This window comes from Penicillium diatomitis (assembly GCF_028827545.1).
Source record: "Penicillium diatomitis strain IBT 30728 chromosome Unknown utg000003l_segment0_segment0, whole genome shotgun sequence".
In the NCBI taxonomy this organism is placed as follows: domain Eukaryota; kingdom Fungi; phylum Ascomycota; class Eurotiomycetes; order Eurotiales; family Aspergillaceae; genus Penicillium; species Penicillium diatomitis.
The window spans coordinates 3426730-3447004 of record NW_026623175.1 but is presented as its reverse complement, the minus strand read 5'-3'; the positions used below and the strand labels follow the sequence as shown (position 1 = coordinate 3447004).

Below are 20275 nucleotides of genomic sequence, written 5' to 3'. Positions count from 1 at the left end.
TCCGTCTGGTTTTGTTTACTAATTACCAACTACTTTCTTCTTTTCTCCTAAGCAAAAACCCATGCAACAGGATGGAAGACGAGTATTGGAAGCTATTTCGAGACAGGCAGATCAATGATCTGCTTGATCTAAACGATACTCCAGCAGAAGAGAGCTCTGAATGGCGGGAGATAGCTAATCAGCAGGACCTCGATATATTACATGAGACATGCACAGCTACTGATGGGCAACATGAGGTAAATATATATCACCACTACTGTTTTACCACCACGTAACTCATAACTTGCTAATTTTTTTAGCATCAAAATCATCTTCCAATTCCACTCACGAATGGCTTGCCAGAGCCTGTTTCAGCTACAGTTATTGAACATGTGGCTATGTTGCCAGAATACCCTCAAACCCATGATGCTGGTTATGCATACGTGGTAAATCTCGAAGGGCTATCAACTAAACAGGCAAAAGCGGCAGTCACATCGGTATATCCCTCGTTTAACTGGTATTCAACTAGTTAATCTAACATATTACTAGTTCCAATACTCCTACCGGCGGTCGGGTAGTCCATCACCAGTTTTCAACGCATTTCTAGGCTGCCAAACGATCAAAACTGCATATCGATGTAGTGGTGTCAAGGCATGCCAGTCTTTAGAGCCCAGTTTGTCTCTAAAACATCATCACCATGCAGATGAGGAACTTTTCTGCTCAATGGCAACCGCGCGGAGAATGGTGCATCAGTCGGATAGCTTCAGACTACCGCAACAGAACTCTACTGCGTAAGTTAACTAGTAGAGAACTAATTTTCATCAGCTAATAATTATCAATAGGCTATACCATGCAGCAAAGGAAAAATTCCTACACCAGAAGGCGTGCCGTCAACAGAATGAGAGCTGCCGTCTCGTATATGGAATTTATGATCACCCAGTGAGCTATTTATCTATACTATACTCCTTATCCTAACTGCTTCCTAATGAGTAATATAGAATATCGCTGGTGTTCGGAGCCATTATCTTGCCTGCTATAACTCAAAAAGTAGTGAACCTGGTAATCACTATCATCATAGCTTAGTTGGCAAGGATTCTTCACTTGATATCCATCTTTTGAAGCATCTAATCGACCACGATAAACCAACAATCTTCCAAGAATGTGGTGTGATCAAACAGCAATCATCTCGGCAGCCAAAATGCGGTAAGTCTTAGATTAACTAATACTTAACTATTTATTAACTAGGATTACTAGGTGTAATTCATCCACAAGGACAAGGTAAAATGCAGACGCACGACTGTAGTGTTTACTTCTGTACCTATATGCCATTGGATATCCGAACCCACCCGTATGCCATTTTTTACTCTCGTGGTTGTCACACACATCCGCCTCCACCACCAAATCGTCCACCATGGCTAATTATGGATGATATACTGGACTTGATTTGCCGCATGCAAACACCAGATCTGACACTTAGTGAGTATTGTAACTATAAAAATAGTATTCTACTAGTTCTAACTAGTTTTAGGCGTCTTCTTAAGGAGTCCTGCTCTCCGGGAGTTTTGCCGGAAGTACAACTGCAAGACACTCTCTCAGATCCACCATAGCTTCGTGAATTCAGACCGATTCTCGGCAATCATCCTAAAGCAACGAGCTTTAGCCTATCCTTGCGGAAGACAGCTAGCCGGTATTAAGCATGAACTACGACGCGATCCGAGTCTAAGAGTAAGTTATCTTCTACTAGTTATCTTAGTAGTGTAATACTAATTCCGACCTTTAGCTCTATATACGGGAAATCTCTGATACCGAACATGGAACCTTCATCTTCTGTGCTTTTGATGAACAAATCAAGCACCTAGCCTCTTTGCCCTCATTTGAAGTTGATATGTCCTATAAAAGGGTTAAAGGCCCTTTCAATGAGGTGATTTTTGCGGTGTTTCTTCCCTCCCATGGCAAGAGTAGGTTTTATCCAAAAACTACTAACACTAGACTAATTATGAACTAGTTATGACCCTGCTTCGTGTGTTTACCGATCAAGAAACACCAGAAGGCTATCAATTTCTCTTCCAGAAGGTTTTCTCATTGGTTTCTGATGTGGCTAATCAGCCATTTGAATTTCACTACCTTCACGGTCGTGGCTTAAAGGCAATTGTGTCTGATATGTGTCCGCGTCAGATGACAGGTACGGTAAATAAGACCTTACACATAGTAAATGAGTTACTAACTAGTACTTCGGACTAAAGTTCTTGGAAAATATCTTCAAACTGTTGATCCTCAGAAGCGAGAGTGGCAGTTTCAGCTACAGAATATTATTGTATTCTGTAAGGTGCATTTCATGAGAACTGTTAACAAAATCTATCCGGAAAAAAAGGATAAATCACACCATGAAGATCGTTCGATCTTAATGAGCTTGCTCAGTTGCCAAACGAAGGATGATTACCACAGACTGCTTGATTTAATTGTCGGTAAGTTTACATACATCCTTTATGTAGAACTAGTATTTAGCTACCCGCTAACTAGTTAAGATAGGTCATAACCCACATCTAAAGCGATGGGCGGAGCACAAGAAACACCGTGTGATTGCAGCTGGTTTATGTAAAGCTTGTTCGTTGATGAATCCTATTTTTTATGACGAAACTAGGAATCACACGAACGCAGTGGAGCAAAGCCACTACAAATCCTACTTCCTCGGGGTATACGACTCTCTCTTAGGAGCAGTAACGAAGTATGTGAATAGGTCTACTAGTTATATACTACCTTTTGACTAATAACCTTAGGTCTCGCCTTCTTGATCAGCGTGATATAGATCAATTCTTTGCTCGAGAGACATTCGGAATACACTCATCCTATCATTCAAGTGACATACAGACTCGCTACGCTAATATTCTTCAACGTCAAAGTAAGTCTACTAATTAATAACTAGTTTGTTACGGACCTCAAGAAGGTGTGGGGGGCCGCAGCTATTTAAGGGCAAATAAGGACCAATCATTCTACGGACGCTAGATATTAGCGTTATCACGTGCGTCTTAGTATACCTAGGCACGCCCCGGAGGGTCCTAAGAAAGAACATTTAGATAAGAAAGCCAGATTCGGCCTATACCTAACCGTTACGACCTATACGGACTTAACCTATAGGACGGTTAGCGCGACGTAGGGAACGGCTACTATATATATAATCTAGGGTATATAGTTAGGTATACTATATAGACTACGGGAACGACTAGTCCGGTATACTATTAATTATTCCTAACTATAGACTATAATCGAGAAGGACTAGATATATAAGGATATTCGTTTAGTATTATATATTTTGTTACGGCGTAGCCGAACAAGTTGCGATACCATACTATATATACCGGACTCTGGGTAGTATCTGTAACTGCGGATATTAGTGATCTTTTATGGTCTTGTTGGTTAGTGTCCGCCCAGAACGCTTCCGTAACAAAATATCCGTAGTTGCCGGTCTAAGGTCTTAGGTTCGAATCGCGGATGATTCGAGTCTGCGACCGGGGGGCTGATAAGAAATACTAAGGACGGCTAGGTTACCTACCCGTTCCCTGGTTTACGCTTAGGGGTCTACGGTATTGCGTATGGCTGATACCCGCAGAGTGCGGATACCGCGAGTTATGCGAAGGGGTTTTCGGTATACCCAAAAACCGGGGTCCTACGTTGAAACTAGAGATCGAAAGGATCCTAGGCGTAAGGGCATACCTCAGGGAAAGAGGAGTATAGTTATTACGGCGTAGCCGAATAAGTTACGATACTATACTATATATACCGGACTCTGGGTAGTATCTGTAACTGCGGATATTAGTGATCTTTTATGGTCTTGTTAGTTAGTGTCCGCCCAGAACGCTTCCGTAACAAAATATCCGTAGTTACCGGTCTAAGGTCTTAGGTTCGAATCGCGGATGATTCGAGTCTGCGACCGGGGGGCTAATAAGAAATACTAAGGACGGCTAGGTTACCTACCCGTTCCCTGGTTTACGCTTAGGGGTCTACGGTATTGCGTATGGCTGATACCCGCAGAGTGCGGATGCCGCGAGTTATGCGAAGGGGTTTTCGGTATACCCAAAAACCGGGGTCCCACGTTGAAACTAGAGATCGAAAGGATCCTAGGCGTGAGGGCACACCTCAGGGAAAGAGGAGTATAGTTGTTACGGCGTAGCCGAACAAGTTGCGATACCATACTATATATACCGGACTCTGGGCAGTATCTGTAACTGCGGATATTAGTGATCTTTTATGGTCTTGTTGGTTAGTATCCGCCCAGAACGCTTCCGTAATAACTTCTTTATCGAGTAGTAACTATTAAAGTTACTATTAGATTTACTAAATCTTTTTAGAGATATTCCCTTCGATAGTAGGACTTCCGATATATAGCTCGAATAGTTAGTCGATAATATCGTAAGCTCTAGCGATCTTTTTATATATCGCTTAAGTTCTGTTTATAATTTCCTAGAGTTTATTACTAAGATATCGACTTTCGATTATCTTAGGGTTCTTATAAGGCTATTTAGGTTCGGCTATTCCTAGGAGCGTAGATAGAGTTTCTAGGATCTCTAGTATTCCTAGTACTTTAACTAGTATTTCTAGGATTGTTTTACCTATATTTTAGGATCTATCCGATAGTTCCTAGGAGTTAATAGTATTCTAGGGACTATACTAGATCTATCCTTAACTCTCGATATTCTCCTAATTAATCTCTAGGAATTCTTCTATCGTATACTCTATATTATTTAGGCTACGGTATTCGATATTATCTACGAAGGTATTTATAGTTTTATCTTTTATAATCTTCTATATAGTCTCTACTCGGTCTTTATAGGCTAACTAAATCTAGTCTTAGCTTAGGCCTATCTATAGCGTCTAGCTTTCTTTAGGGCTATCTTATATATATTTCTCCTAAGTAGCTTATAGCTACTAGGATCGGATCTTATTACTTTAGATTACTTATAATTATTATAGTTTTAGCTTATCTATCTATCTTATCTATTTTATATTATTATACTTTCCTCTATACTTATATATCTAATATCCTATTTTTCTATAATTAAAGTATAGATTATTATCTTTTCTCTGTTTTTACTCTTTAGCTAGAAGTCTTACTATATTAAGCTCTATTATTTATAGTCTATAGGGATTACTATATAACTCTCTTAGCTAGTTTTGTTACTATTCTTATCTATCCTTATAGCGGCGATATTAGTAAGATACTAAACTCTAGCTATCTCTATATTATTACTCTTATTATTAGAGCTTTCTCTTATAGAGTCTATTATCGATCTTAACCGCGAGCTTAATTATTTTAGAGAGCTTCTCTAGTCGATTATATTATATAAGCTTATCCTTAATATCTTCCTTAAGTTCTTACTTAAATCGCTAAATATAGATATCCTTATCGAAGTCTAGATATAAGATAATCTACTAGAATTTAGCGATATATATACTTACTAAACCGGTCTATTATAGTTATTTAAGTTATCGTTCTATAGTTCTAATAGCGTTAATATCCCTAAAGGTTTATTTAAGCTTCTTCTTAAAGATTCTATAGGAGATAAAGATTTCCTTAGTAATATTATCTTAATCCTTCTAGGATTTCTTATTAAATTCTCTAATATAGGATTTAAACTAATCGAATATATCTCCTCGGAGATAAGTCGAAGCGTAAATAACCTTATCTACTTCTTCGATATAGTTAATAATACAGAGTTATATATCTATCTAAGTTATAAAGGTACGAAGCTTAGTTCGGTCGCTATAAAAGAACTTAGGTTTCGGTAGTTTAACTAAGATAGTATACTAGTTACTCTAAGCCTAAACTAGCTATTCCTAAAGCTAAGATATTATTTCTATAAGTTATATATTTATAGGTAGTAGGACTTAGCCTATACTACGCTATAATAGATTACTACTACTATTATTATCTACTATAATAACTTTACTTTACGGTTTAAAGATAGGGTAATTAATATATTATATAGTATCTACTAGTTACTATAAGTAGAGCTACCTTAGGATTATACTTATCTAGTTCTACTATAGATCCTAAGAGTATCTCGTAACTATACTATTACTATACTAAGTCTTATATAGGCTTAGGTCCTATTAAGTATCTTATAGGACGTACTAGTAGTATATACTAAGTAAGTTAGTCGCTTAGTATAGAATACTAAGTAAGCTTCCCTACTTATAGATTAGGTTATCTTAAAGATAAACTATAAAGTATAAAGTACTACTAGTAATAACTAAGTAATAATATATAATTAATCGCGAAGAACTAAATATATAATAGCTAAATAAGTATCCTTATATATCTAGTCCTTCCTACTCCCGGATCTACTCCCTAGGAGTAGATCTAGAGTCGCTATATACTCCTATATATACTCTCTAGAGTTATACTTAGAGTATACTCTAGTTATATACTAGATTACCGTTACTCGCCTTATAGGCGTAATCTTAGTACCGGTAGATTAGTAGCCGATTCCCGCGTTCCGCTAACTATTAGCTCTATTAATAGAGTATATATTAGTATAGTTAGTTATAGGCCGAATCTGGCTTCCTTTCTAAAATACTTTTCTTAGAGCCCCTTAGGGTCTAGCTAAGTATACTAAAACGTACGTGACTTTACTAGCGTAGTACTACCTATAGAATAGTTAGTTCTCGGCTATCCCTCTATCTACTATAGTCCTTAGGTATCTAAGGTCCGTAATACTTAGCCCCTCTAGGACCTCTTCGCCCTACTCCTAGGTCTCGTCGGATAGTTCCTAGGAGTCGTTAGTAGTATTCTAGGGACCGTACTAGGTCTACCCTTAACTCTTAATATTTTCCTAGTCGATCTCGGGAAAACCTTCCGTCGCGTACTCTACGCTAATTAGGTCGCGGTATTCTATATTATCTACGTAAGTCTTAAAGATATTTCCTTCCGTGACTCGCTATACTACTTTTACTTATTCGTTATATACGGTTTAGACTTCTTTGTCTGTTAGTTTCTATCCGGTATAGTATATAGTAATTTATACTTTCTTACTATCGCTAGTTACTCGTAATTATTATAGCCGAACCTATTTATCTTAGGTTACCCTAATCTATTATAGCCTTATATTATTATATCTCTCGTAACGCTTACGCGCCTATAGCTTTATATAGTTATACTTTTTCTTATACTTACGCGCCCTATATCCTACTTTTCTATATTTAAAGTATAAGTTATTATCTCTACGCCGTTTTTCTTCGTCGGCTAGGAGCCTCGCTATATCGAGCTCTATTGGCTTTAGTCTATAGGGATCGCTATCCCTTATAGGTCTATTAGATCGCTTATTATAGCGGTAGTATAATAGTCGGCTAGTATCTCGGTACTATCCTTTAATTTCTCTTTTTTCTATTTATCGATTATATAGGCGATTATCGATTCGTACTACTATATCGATAAGTTTTTCTATAGTATCTAGTCGATTAATCTATACGAGTTTATCCTTAATATAGGATTTAAGTCTATAATCGTAGTATAGAATTAAAGTATAGTCCTCCTATTATAGTATCGCTATAAGTTATATAAACTTAGCTATATAGACGGATACTAATCTAGTTTATCGAATTCGTTTTAATTTACGTTCGGCTATCTTTTTTATATTAATATTACCGAAGGTTTATTCTAGGTATTATCGAAATATAGCGTAGCTACTAAAGATTAACTACGTAGTTATATTCTATTTACTACTATCCTTTTTATAATATTCGCGAATATATAGTTCGAGCTAGTCCTATACCTATCCTCGTAGATAGGCTAATACGAAGATAATCTTACTATCTTCGTTAACGAGGTATCCCTTATTAACGTCGATATAGATATCTATCTATATTAGGAATCCTCGGAACTTCTATCTATTACTATCGAAGGTCTTAGCCTTTAGGAGCTTAGGTACTCTAATAGTAGTTACTAGTACTAAAGCTACGACTTAAGTATAGAGTTACTCTAAGTAGTCCTTTATACTAGTTAAGTAAATATTATAGTTCGTGCCTAACTAATCGAGGTATTCTCGAAGTTAGCTAATATAACTCCTAGGTAGTATAGCTACGATAACCTACGTATAGAAGAAGGAAGGTAAAGTAACTATATCCTATATAACGAAGAAAACTAAGACGAAGAGGAAAAAGGAAAGGAAGAAATAAGGAAGGTAAAGTACTACCTTAAATACCTATCGTAGGCGGGGCTATAGTAAGGTAGCTGAATCCTTATAGAAAGTCCCGGATAGAAGGTTCCTCTACAGAAGTAAACCGAAAGGTAAATAATCCTTAGGCTCTAGTATATATATACGCGTAAGACTTCTATTAATAACGTATAGGTAAATATCTAATCTTATAAACGTAAATATCGATTATATAATCTCCTCCTTAACTCCCTAAGTCTATATCTATTAACTAGCTAACTAATCTACTAGTTAATACTAACTTACTAGTCGGCTAACTAACTAGTTAGTAAACTTACTAGTTTACGGTAACTATCTAGTTAACTTATCTAACTAACTCTATACTCTAAGTCTATTCACGAACTAGTTAACCGACTAGCTAGTTAACTATTAACTTATTATCTATATATTATATTACCCCCCGTTCAGACTCGCGACTATCCTTAGGCGCGGTAACGTTATAGTATATTATCGTCTAGGCGTATTAGTAGCTTTTTATTAAGAGCCTCGTACTCTAACTAATAGTTAAGATTTACTAGAGGTCTAGGACGGAATAGATAGATTTTATAATATTCCCGGAGTTTCGAAGCTATAGTCCGGAAATTATTAGTATTATACTATATTATATTATTCTCGAATCCTATCTACTTTACTTAATACTAAAGCTTCGACCGGTTAATTCGCGAAGTAAGGATTATCTCTATATCGTACTCCGGCTCTAGTATAACCTATATCGCCGGTTTAGGGATAGGCTATCCTAGAAGTAGATCTATACTTATTATACAGTATAACTTCTCCGGGTTAAAGATATTATATTATAACGATCCTTCTAGTAGTTATAGTCGAAAAGCGTAATCTACCTTCTCGATAATCCGGAAAGGTCCCTCTGCTTTCGGATAGAGTTTACCTAATAGCCCTTCTACGATCTACCGATTATCCTTTATTATAATTATAATAAGATCCCTAATATCGAAGTTTAGCTTCCTACGATATTAATTTACCTAGGTATACTAATGTTCCTATACTTTAGCTATATTATCCTATATAAACTTATAAACTTAGCGAATTTTGTCTATCTAGTCTTAAGCTATCTCCCGGTCTAGCCTATAGAGGTCCTATCCGCTATTACTAAGTTACTAATTAACTATTATTCTTAGCTTATACCCGCGTTTAGTATAGTATAGTAAGACCCTAGTTAACTTATAAGGTAAAATCGCCTAAGTAAAGTCTATTATTAGTAGTAGACTAGACTAGTTATTAGCGAACTTATCTATAAAGATATATAGTTATTAAGATAGTAACTAGATTATATTTTCCGACTATCTATCTATTTAAGGGTAATATAGAGTAGATAACTTCCGCTTAATCCCTATTAACTTATATAGGGTCTTCTAGAATAATATAATAAACTATAATCCTCTATCCGATATAATTAAGTCCGGAAGTCCTATCTACCTATAATAGTATATTAACTATAACTTCGCTAGATCCCTAGCTATAATATCCTTAAATAAGGATATATAAACTATCCGCTTCGTTAATCTATAGACTACTATTAAGACGTTATTATATCTGTATCGGTCTTTTAGTAGATATATAAAGTCTATAGAGATATACTACTAGGATCTATCCGATACCGGTAATAGGTTTAGGAGTCCCGGAGTCTTTATTCGCTAGGTTTTAGTATACTTATATATTATATAGTTATCCGAAAACTGAATAATATCCTAGCGGAGAGTCTCCTACTAAAAACGGCTTACTAGGAACTTCTAAAGCTTCTTAGCGCTTAGGTAGGCTAAAGATAGTTAATTATAGACTTCGGAGATTAACCGGATTTATAGCTATCTATATACTAGGATTATAAGCTTCTTATTATAGATTAGTACCCCTTCTCGTAAGTCGAATCTACTTAAGGAATTCTTCTATTCGGCTTTCTAACGCTATACTTCTAGCTCTAGGTTATCCCGGTTTACTAGGAGTAACTATTTAATTAAGTTACTACTAATATAGAGTCGGTTAATTTAAATAGTCTTATACTCGTTTATAATCTAGGGGTCTAAGTAGGATTCTAGTAGTAATATCTAGCTCTCCGGTTCCTCTTATTATTTAACCTAGAAGCGGGATAATATATCTATAAGAGTATTTTATTATCCTAGTTAGTAGTAGATAACAAAATAGTACTAGGAAAGTTTTAAACCCTAGTAAGCTTAACGAGTATTTAGAAGTTTTAATAATATAAAGTACTCTAATACCTAGTAATCTATTAGGACCTCGAATCTTTCTTTACGTTATAGTCCTAATAGCTTAGCCCGCTAATTATCTATACTCTCTATAATCGCTAGTATCTCCCGGTCGTAGATATCCTACTTCCGCTCCCTAGGTAATATAGTCTTAGAGAAGAATCTAATAGGGTACTATAATCTATTCTACTTTTAGGATAGTACTTCCGCGATAATATCCTTCGAGATATCCGTTTCTAGTCTTATCTCCCTCTCCGGATAGTAGTATACTAAGATAGACGCTAAGGAAAGAGTAGTTTTTAGTTACTAGAAGATATTTATATAGCCCTCGCTCTATATAAATATATAGTCCTTTTTTATAAATTAGTAGAGTAGCTTCGCGATATAACTATAGGTAGTAATAAAATAATAATAGAAGTTACAGAATCTAAGAAAGGACTAAACTCCTTTAACTATTATAGGAGTTTACTACTTATAAATAGCCTTAATCTTCTTAGGATTAGTCCTTACTCTATCTACTCCTATAATAAAACCTAAGAACTTAGTCTTAGTTCGGTCGAACTTATACTTATAGATTACTACCTAAAGTCCTATAGCTTATAATTATTAGATTATAGCCCGAATATATTTAATATACTTTTTAGGGTCCTCGCTAAAGATTAGGATATTATCTATAAATATAATAGTAACTATATCTAAGAGATCCCTAAGTACCTAGTTAATATACTATTAGAAGGAGATAGATCTACTATATAACCTAAATAGTATAATCTTATACTTAAAGATCCTATATTAAGTTATAAATATCGTTAGATCCTCTAAGTCCGCCGCTATTCTAAGTCGATAGAATCCCTACTATATATCGAGTTTAGTAAAGCGTCTTATATAGGCTAACTAGTCTATTATCTTATTAATAAGTAGTAATAAGTAGATATCTTTTTCTATAACTATATTTAGTTATCGGTAGTCTATATAGAAGTATAGTCTGCTATCTATCTTCTTCGCTATTAGGATTAGAGAAGCGAAGAGATACCTTAACGGGATAATAAAGCCCTTTTATAAGTTCTCGAAAAGGTACTTTCGAACTACTTTAAGCTCCTCCTAGTTTATCTTATAGAGGAGATAATAGTCTAGTCTTTACTCTCTATTAAGAAGGATCTTATAGTTAAATAGACCCTAATATAGTAGTAGAACATCGGACTTATATTATAAGAAGAACTCCTATAGATTATAGTATATCTTAGGAATTTACTATTAAATAGACTCCTTCTCTATAACTACTTCGTTCCTAGGAGCTAGTTCTATAATTATCGCGTCGATCTTATTAAGAGTAGTAATAAATACTTTAGTATCCTTAGCCTATATATAGCGTTTAAACCCTACTCGACTAATAAAAGCTCGAGCGGGACTTAGAAATATAGTATTTAATTCTATATAAGATAGTTAAGGAGCTAGGACTACCGGTTCTCTATCCCTAGCTATTATATAGCTAAATATCTTATAGGCTTATATATAATTACTTAAGAACTCTTTAGGAAGTCGATATTCGGTATTATATATAGTTAAAGTAACCCGAGATCTATTAATCCGCTCCTACTCGATTAGTCGCTCTATTTCCCGATTATAGACTTCGGTATATATCTAATATTTCTAATTTATAACCCGTAGATATATTAATACCGATAGGGGGATCTCTAGAGTTAGTTTCCTAGCTACCTTATCTACTAGGATAACTTTAGTAGACTACTAGATTTAGTAATTCGTATAATCTAATAATACTTAATAATACGCGAACTAGGCTTATCCGATAATTATATAGTAATAATCTAAACCGGTAATAAGGAACGGTATCTAATAAAACTATTATCTATTAATCTAGAGAGTTAGAATAATTATATAGATAATAGCGTTTCTACCTTTTCTATTATATCCCTCTATCTTTACTAACTAAGATAAAGATATCTATAGAATATTCTAAATATCTTAGATAGTATAGGCTAATCCTTTATCGATAGCTATATAGGATATTACTCTAGTATCGAGTAAAGTAGTTATATAGGTTAACTAACTATTAGATATAAGTATAATTAGAAAAGTAAATTATTCGTTATTTCCTAATACTATATATAAATCTAAAGATATAACTACTTTCGTAATACTTATACCTAGAAGGGAGACTTATTCTAGGCTTAGGCTTTTCCCGCCTCGGAGGGTTCAGAGATCTCTTCTATATAACTAGGGTTAGGTACTAATACCTTAGCTACTAAAGTAGCGCGTTTCTTACTAGGATACTTAGAAGATATATATCTAGTCTATCTGTATCTAAAGTATCGTTCTTCCTTTATATAGTAGGTATAGGTCTCCCTATCTAGACTCTTAGCGTTAGGTACTAGGATTACCTTTATCTTATAAGATATAGTACTAGACGATACCGAAGTTATAGTAGTTTTATTATTAGACTTCTTAGAGAAACGTATCTTCGATACTCTAAATAGATTAGTACTTTTATTATTAGTAGTCTAGCTACGTCGCTAAGCAGAGATCTAGCTATTTAGGTAAAGAGCGTCGTACTTCTTTCTAACCTTATAGCTAAACTTAGTAAAGGATATAAGGGGCTTATCGATTAAGTTAATATTAATAATCTCCTGAAGTCGGGGAGTTAAGCGGTTCTAGAGGATATACTTCTTCTAGCGCTCGTCTATAATAAGTTCGCCGGCGTTAAAGAGATAAGAGAACTAAGATAGGAAGTTACTAAATAACTAGCTACCCTATATCTCTAAGTTCTAGAAATCCTATTTAGAGCGTATAGCTTTATTATAGTCGTTAAAGATAGATCTAAGATACTTAAAGAGATTATTATAGTTCTAGTATCGCTTAGAGGCTATACCTATTATATATTAATTAATATTCCGTTCGGCTATATCTCTATATCGAGAGTAAGCGTAGTCTAAAGCTAAGGGATCGGTAAGGTCTAGTCCTATACTATATAGCTTACGCTCTATCGCGATCTTCTAGTTTTCCTAAGTTATTTCCTTTCTATCGGTAAGTAGGAGTAGATCGGGGATCTTAAATTTACGTATAGCGTATATAGAATCGGAATAGTCCGTTATAGTAGTATCTATAGTAGCTTTATACTACTCGCGTTAGTTAGTAGGAGATATAAGACGGCTTATTTCGATTCGATCGGCGGAGATATAGATCTACTAGAGGATTATCTATAAAAGCTTAATAGTAGTAGTATTAAGATCGGTACGTTCCTCGGACTTACGAAGGAGCTTATCGTTTATTATCTTCTAGTTTATTAGTTTAACTATCTTAGCGGTAGCTATAGCGAGCTATCCGCGTTATTCCTCTACTTCGTTATCGAGATAATATAAGTAGTTAACCGTCGCTTACTATATATCCTATATTAAGTTAAAGATAAACCTAGGTTTATTATATACTAAGTCGATAAAATTCTTACGGCTAAGTTTTCTATCGCGTAAATACTCGAGTAGATTATCTAGCTAAGGCGTAACCTAAATGAAATATATATTATAGTCTTTATAGGGAAGATCGTTAGGTCTAGCTAAGGAGCTCTATCGATATATACTACACGACTCTCCCTAACCGGGTTCTTTATTAATACCTAGGTATACTATATTAATAGATACTACTATATTAATCGTTTAAAGGGAAAAGAGAAAATATAAGGGAAGATAATATATAAAGACTTAATAACTCGTGATAAGCGCCGGTCTATTATATAAAGATAAAAAGAATATTAAAGGTCTTAGTTTTTATATAACTCCTAGGTAGTATAGCTACGATAATCTACGTATAGAAGAAGGAAGATAAAGTAACTATATCCTATATAATAAAGAAAACTAAGACGAAGAGGAAAAAGGAAAGGAAGAAATAAGGAAGGTAAAGTACTACCTTAAATATCTATTATAGGCGGGGCTATAGTAAGATAGCCGAATCCTTATAGAAAGTCCCGGATAGAAGGTTCCTCTATAGAAATAAACCGAAAGATAAATAATCCTTAGGCTCTAGCGTATATATACGCGTAAGGCTTCTATTAATAATATATAGGTAAATATCTAATCTTATAAACGTAAATATCGATTATATAATCTCCTCCTTAACTCCCTAAGTCTATATCTATTAACTAGCTAACTAATCTACTAGTTAATACTAACTCGCTAGTCGGCTAACTAACTAGTTAGTAAACTTACTAGTTTATAGTAACTATCTAGTTAACTTATCTAACTAACTCTATACTCTAAGTCTATTTACGAACTAGTTAACCGACTAGCTAGTTAACTATTAACTTATTACCTATATATTATAGCTAATAATAGTTTTAAGGTTTTAAATTTCTATATCCCGCTCGTTATCTGAGTCGAGTTTAGTTATTATAGTTCGTACGGGAGTCTTTCCCTTTAGTATACTATTATTACCTACTATAATAACTTTACTTTATAGTTTAAAGATAGGGTAATTAATATATTATATATAGCCGACTAGTTACTATAAAGTTAGGATACTATATAGGTTATACTTATCTAATCCTAACTTTCGATTCTAAGAGTATCTCTTAATTATACTATTACGTTATAATACCTTACTATAGGCTAGATCCTATTAAGTATCTTATAGAATATACTAGAAGTATACGCCGAGTAAGTTAATTACTAAGTATTACTACCTAGTAAATCCCCTACTTATAGGTTAGGTTATCTTAAGGTTAAACTATAAAGTATATAAAGTACTCTAGTAGTAACTAAGTAATAATATATAATTATACTATCCTAGTAATAGGAGTAATTAATCGCGAAGAACTAAATATATTAGGGGGTCTATATCGTAGGATAGAGAACCTATTAGCTAGGTAGAGAGTCTAAGTCTATGGTTATAATTTTTAAAGACTAAATCTTAGGGTATAATAGACTTTACTAGTTTATATAATATATATATAGGGGTTCCGTATACCGAGTCCCTATAGTCCTATATAGAGTCTTTAGGGTTATTATCCTAAGATAATATAGGGTCGATTCGATCGTGAATTATCCTAAGTTACTATGTATAACTACGCTATAATAACTATTATCTTCTTCTATACTAGTCGTCCCGACTAAGGATATTCTTATCTAGGGAATACTATAGTCCGGACTTTATCGTGATACTAAGGGAAGGAATCGTAGATATATCGTATACGGAATACTATATCCTTAAATTTAGGAGATATAGGTATAAATAAAGGATTACTATATTATATAGCTATAACCTTCTACTACTATCGGCGATACTATTTAAAAGAAATCGCGGTAGGGCGCTTAATCCCTATTTACCTAATTAATATCGGTCGGGGAGCTAGGAACCTATCCGCGATAGGGTATTTTGTTAACGATTTATCCCCGAAGATTTATAGAATTAATTTTCCCTATAGATAAGGAGATTTTTAATTTTAACCTACTTCTCTTATTTAAGCTTAGTTCTAGAATACTCTATCGTTATCGTAATCGTCGTCGCTATAAGGCTACTAGCGGAATAGGCTATATATCTCTTACGCTAAACTTCGTAACTATAAACCCCGATTTTCTCTAGTATCTAAAGTATTTCGGTAGGACTAAGATAGAGTATAACTATCTAGTTACGATAGTCCTCTTCGCTATAGAGTACGAGTTTAATTACTTAGGGTCGGTATTCTATAATAGCTATAAGGGTAACTATAATATATATAAGACTATAAGTTTTCTACTCTTTTCCGAAATACTTCCGAATTACTAACGGGTCGTAAGACTCCTATATTAATAATCTAGGATATATAGGTATTCTATTTTCTTTTAAAGATCTAGTAGGTAATCTTTAATAGTACCTAGGAGATTACTATAGCGCCTAGGCTATCGTATATTCCGGTTTAGCCGGTCGGTATTTATTCCGATCTATTCTAGATAAGTAAGGACCTTACTATAACTTTCTTAGGGGTTATATAGGCCTATAAGAAAGAGTATATATTCGAAGGTCTAAAGTATATATAAAAGATACAGATCGCCTATAATTCCTTAACGATTTGTTCTAATAAATTCTCTTTATAGAGATATCATTGTTTCTATTTAGAAAAGATAGTATTATATCGCTAGAACCTAATTATAGCTTTCGGTCCTCTCTTAATATATATAGACTAGTATCTCGGTCTTAAAGAAGGGGATACTAGGTTTATATTATAGTAGACTAGACTAGTTAACTTTACTAAGTACTTAGAGACTATAATAACTATAAATAGTATACTTAGGGTAGAAGCGACCGTAATAAAGAATATAGTATTAGAGTTTATAGAGTATTTCTAAGATAAATTATAGCGGGTTCGGTCTAGTTTTATCTTATATATTTCTATATATTTTTAAACTTCGCGATAGATTATTTTATATTTTATATATTCTCTTTAGATATCTATTTATTATATTTAGAGGACTAGTCCTTCTATTTAACTAGGAAATAAAGTTATTCGTTAATCTTTATCTTCTCTTTAACTTCTTCGACTTTATATTCTTAGTTATCTTTAATAAGGTTAAGAAGCGGGAGTATTCTAGGAGTACTTCGCGATAGATTATTATACTATTTTTCTAGAAGGAAGACGTAGAAAATATTATAGAGACGTATATACTTTTAGGATAGTACTAGTCTATATACCTAAGTTCCGATTACTTATAGGATTCGGAATAGGCTAATTCTCCTAGGAGCGAGCTTCCTAGACTCTTTAATTCGTAAGTTTTATATAGAAAGTATTATAAGATCGTTACGCTTAAATATAATAGGGGTTCTTTTTATATTATAGTATTTTATTATTAATTCGTTAGCCTTTCGCTAGTAAGTTATTAACTTCTTATATAAACTCTATAGTTTCTTAATCCTAGCTTATATTTCTAGTAGTCTTTCTTCTTCTATAGTAGCCTTATTACGTATATAGAAGGATATATTATATCCGAATAGTACTTCGTAGGGGCTAAATTTTATTATATTATTTTAGTATAGATTATAATAGAATTCTACTATTTATAGTAAAGTTAGCTATACGGTTTATTCTTCTCCTATAAAGTATCTTAGGTAATATTTAAGGATTTAGTTTATTTATTCTATTTAGCTATCGGTTTATAGGTAAAATACGGTTAAAAACCTAAGCTTTATTTTTAAGGTATTAAATAGTAAAAGCTAGAATTTACTAGTAAATACCGGATCCTAGTCGGATATAATTCCTTCTTATAGTCCGTAGACTAATTCGATCTTATTATAATATAGCTTAGCTAGTTATATAGTATTAATTATTATATATACTAGGAAAAATTTTATAAATTTAGTAAATCTATCTATAATAACTAGGATCGAGTCGACCTTGTTTCCCTTATAAATCGTAGGTAGGAGGCCTATAATAAAGTCTATCGAGGTTTCTTACTAGGGTTAGATTAGAATTAGAAGAGGCTTTAATAAGCCATACTTCTTATATCTCGGTAGTATAGCTCTTTAGTATATAGGATAGAACTTTATATATTCGTCTACTCGTTTATAGAGATTTTTCTAGTAGAATTTTCGACTAATCGATTTAATCGTTCGTAACTAGCTAAAATAGCCTCCTATTACTAGATTATTATAATATAGCTTTATTAGCTCTTACTTTAGTTTCTTATTAGTTAGAATATATAGTTATTCTTTAAACTATACTAATTTATCGGGATCGACTAACTAGTACCCTAATATTAGGATATTCTAGTTAATTAATAAACGAATCTTCCCTATATCGGGGTTATCTCGCTAGGCCTCGAGGATTATACTTTATAGGTTACTAGTTATATTCGAGATATAGATATATTACCTAAGATAATAAGCTACTACTTTTTTATAGTAGAAGTAATAGGCGTAATCTAGCTCTTACCTCTAGGTATCTAAGATACTATCTAGCTCTTAAACCCCTAAATCCGGTAATAATTCCTTTTTAAATTAATATAGGTTAGTTAGTACTAATTATACTATCGCCTAGCTCTATTTCGGTATCTCTTTAGTTACTATTTAGGCCTATAATAGATTTAATAAAGTAGTATTTAAGATATCCCTCGAAGCTAACTCTATTATTCTTAAGAATATATCCACTAGGTTTTTCTTTCCTATATAGTATAAAATTATAAAATTAAATATAGAGAGGATTATATACTATTATACTTAATATCCTTATAATCGCGGGTTTTATATAAAGGATCTTAAGTTATTATAGTCCGAAAAGACTTCGATTCGGTACCGAGATCCTTTAAGATAATACTACTAAATCTTAAAACTATATATAATCGTATATAGCTCTTAATCTCTAGTAGTATAGTAGGATTTAGTATTAGAGAACTTACGAGACTAAAATATAACTAGGTACTAGATTCCTTCGTTATTAGGTTAGGATAGTATCCTAGCTATTTCCTATTATAAGACGTTTGTTTCTAGTTAGATAGTATAATCGGGATCGAAATATCGTAGAATCGGTACCGACTCGAAAATATAGAGTAAATTATAAAAAGCCTAGGTTATATAGGTACTAAGTTTAATCCTATCTAGTCGTTTTCCTTTTCCGAGGCCTTTTATAAGATCTATAAGGGGTTTTACGATAGTCGAGTAGTTATAGATAAAGCGGCGGTAGAAGTTATAAAATCTAAGGAAGGATTAGATCTCCTTAATCATAGATAGTAGTAGCTATTCTCGGATTAACTTAACCTGTAAAGAGTCTATCGATATTCTAGTAGTAGTAATAATATAGCTAAGGAATTCTACCTAGTCTTAGTAGAAGAAGTATTTATCGGGATTAACGTAGAGTTTATATTACCGGAGTCTTTCGAGGATAAGTCGGATATATTTTATATATAATTCGATATCCTCCGAGAAGATTAGAATATTATCTAGATAGACTATACAGAAAAGATCTAGGTATCTTTATAGTATAATATAGATATAGTTCTAGAATATAGCTAGGATATTAGTAAGACTAAAAGGTATAACTATATATTTATAGTAGCTATATTATATTCGGAATATAGTCTTCTACTCGTCGTTCTTCTTAATACTAATACGGTAATAAGCCTCTCGGATATCGATCTTAGAGAACTTCTTAGCGCGTAAGAGGTAATCGAGGATTTCGGAGATAAGTAGAAGAGGATAGCGATTCTTTACCGAAACACGATTAAGTTCCTAGTAGTCTATATAGAGTTATAACCCGCTATCCTTTTTAGGTATAAAAAGAATAGGTATACTTATAGGACTCTTCGATAGATAGATTTAGCTATTCTCTATATTTACGTAAATATACTTCCTAAGTTCCTAAAGCTTAGCGCGAGAGAGAGGATAGATAGGCCTATAGGATAGAGTAGCTCCTAGGATAAGATTAATTATATAATTAGTCTTCTTATACTAGAGTAAGATCCTTACCTTCTCTACCGAGTATAAATCTTCGAAGTTATAAAGTTTTTTAGGCTAACTAGTAATTCCGGTATAATTCGTAGTTCTTTTAGGGTTCCTTCGGATATTAATAGGTAGAAGCGAACTATCGAAGAGCGGATTATCGAGAGTATCGAGGTCTATTTCTAGGTTAATCTAATAGGATACTACTATAAAGATATATATCTTATTATATATATATTTCGCGAATTAATAGGGGATAAGTAGATCGAGGTTTTAATAGTTAATCCCGAAGTACTAATAATATATACCTATATCGATAATAATTCCTTATATATATAATCCGGGTATTCCTAGTAGTATAGGGGGCCCTATCTTCCGGTTAATAGTATAGTACTCTACTATCTAGGTCTTTATAATTCCTCGTTAATCGGTTACTATAATTAGGACGCAGAA

At 33.4% G+C, this 20275-nt stretch overlaps 1 protein-coding gene across 1 annotated transcript; it reads left to right on the top strand.

The window, feature by feature from the left end:
* Nucleotides 1–71: 71 nt before the first annotated feature.
* On the top strand, nucleotides 72–2947 carry N7539_003232 (uncharacterized protein; the record flags this gene model as incomplete). The annotated part of the gene is made up of 13 exons (XM_056932834.1): nucleotides 72–236; nucleotides 300–476; nucleotides 529–770; nucleotides 822–918; nucleotides 978–1182; nucleotides 1234–1455; nucleotides 1508–1704; nucleotides 1760–1937; nucleotides 1985–2161; nucleotides 2223–2300; nucleotides 2509–2583; nucleotides 2638–2672; nucleotides 2903–2947. 13 exons carry the CDS (start codon nucleotides 72–74, stop codon nucleotides 2945–2947), a joined length of 1893 nt encoding a protein of 630 aa, XP_056792793.1.
* Between the last annotated feature and the right edge of the window lie 17328 nt (nucleotides 2948–20275).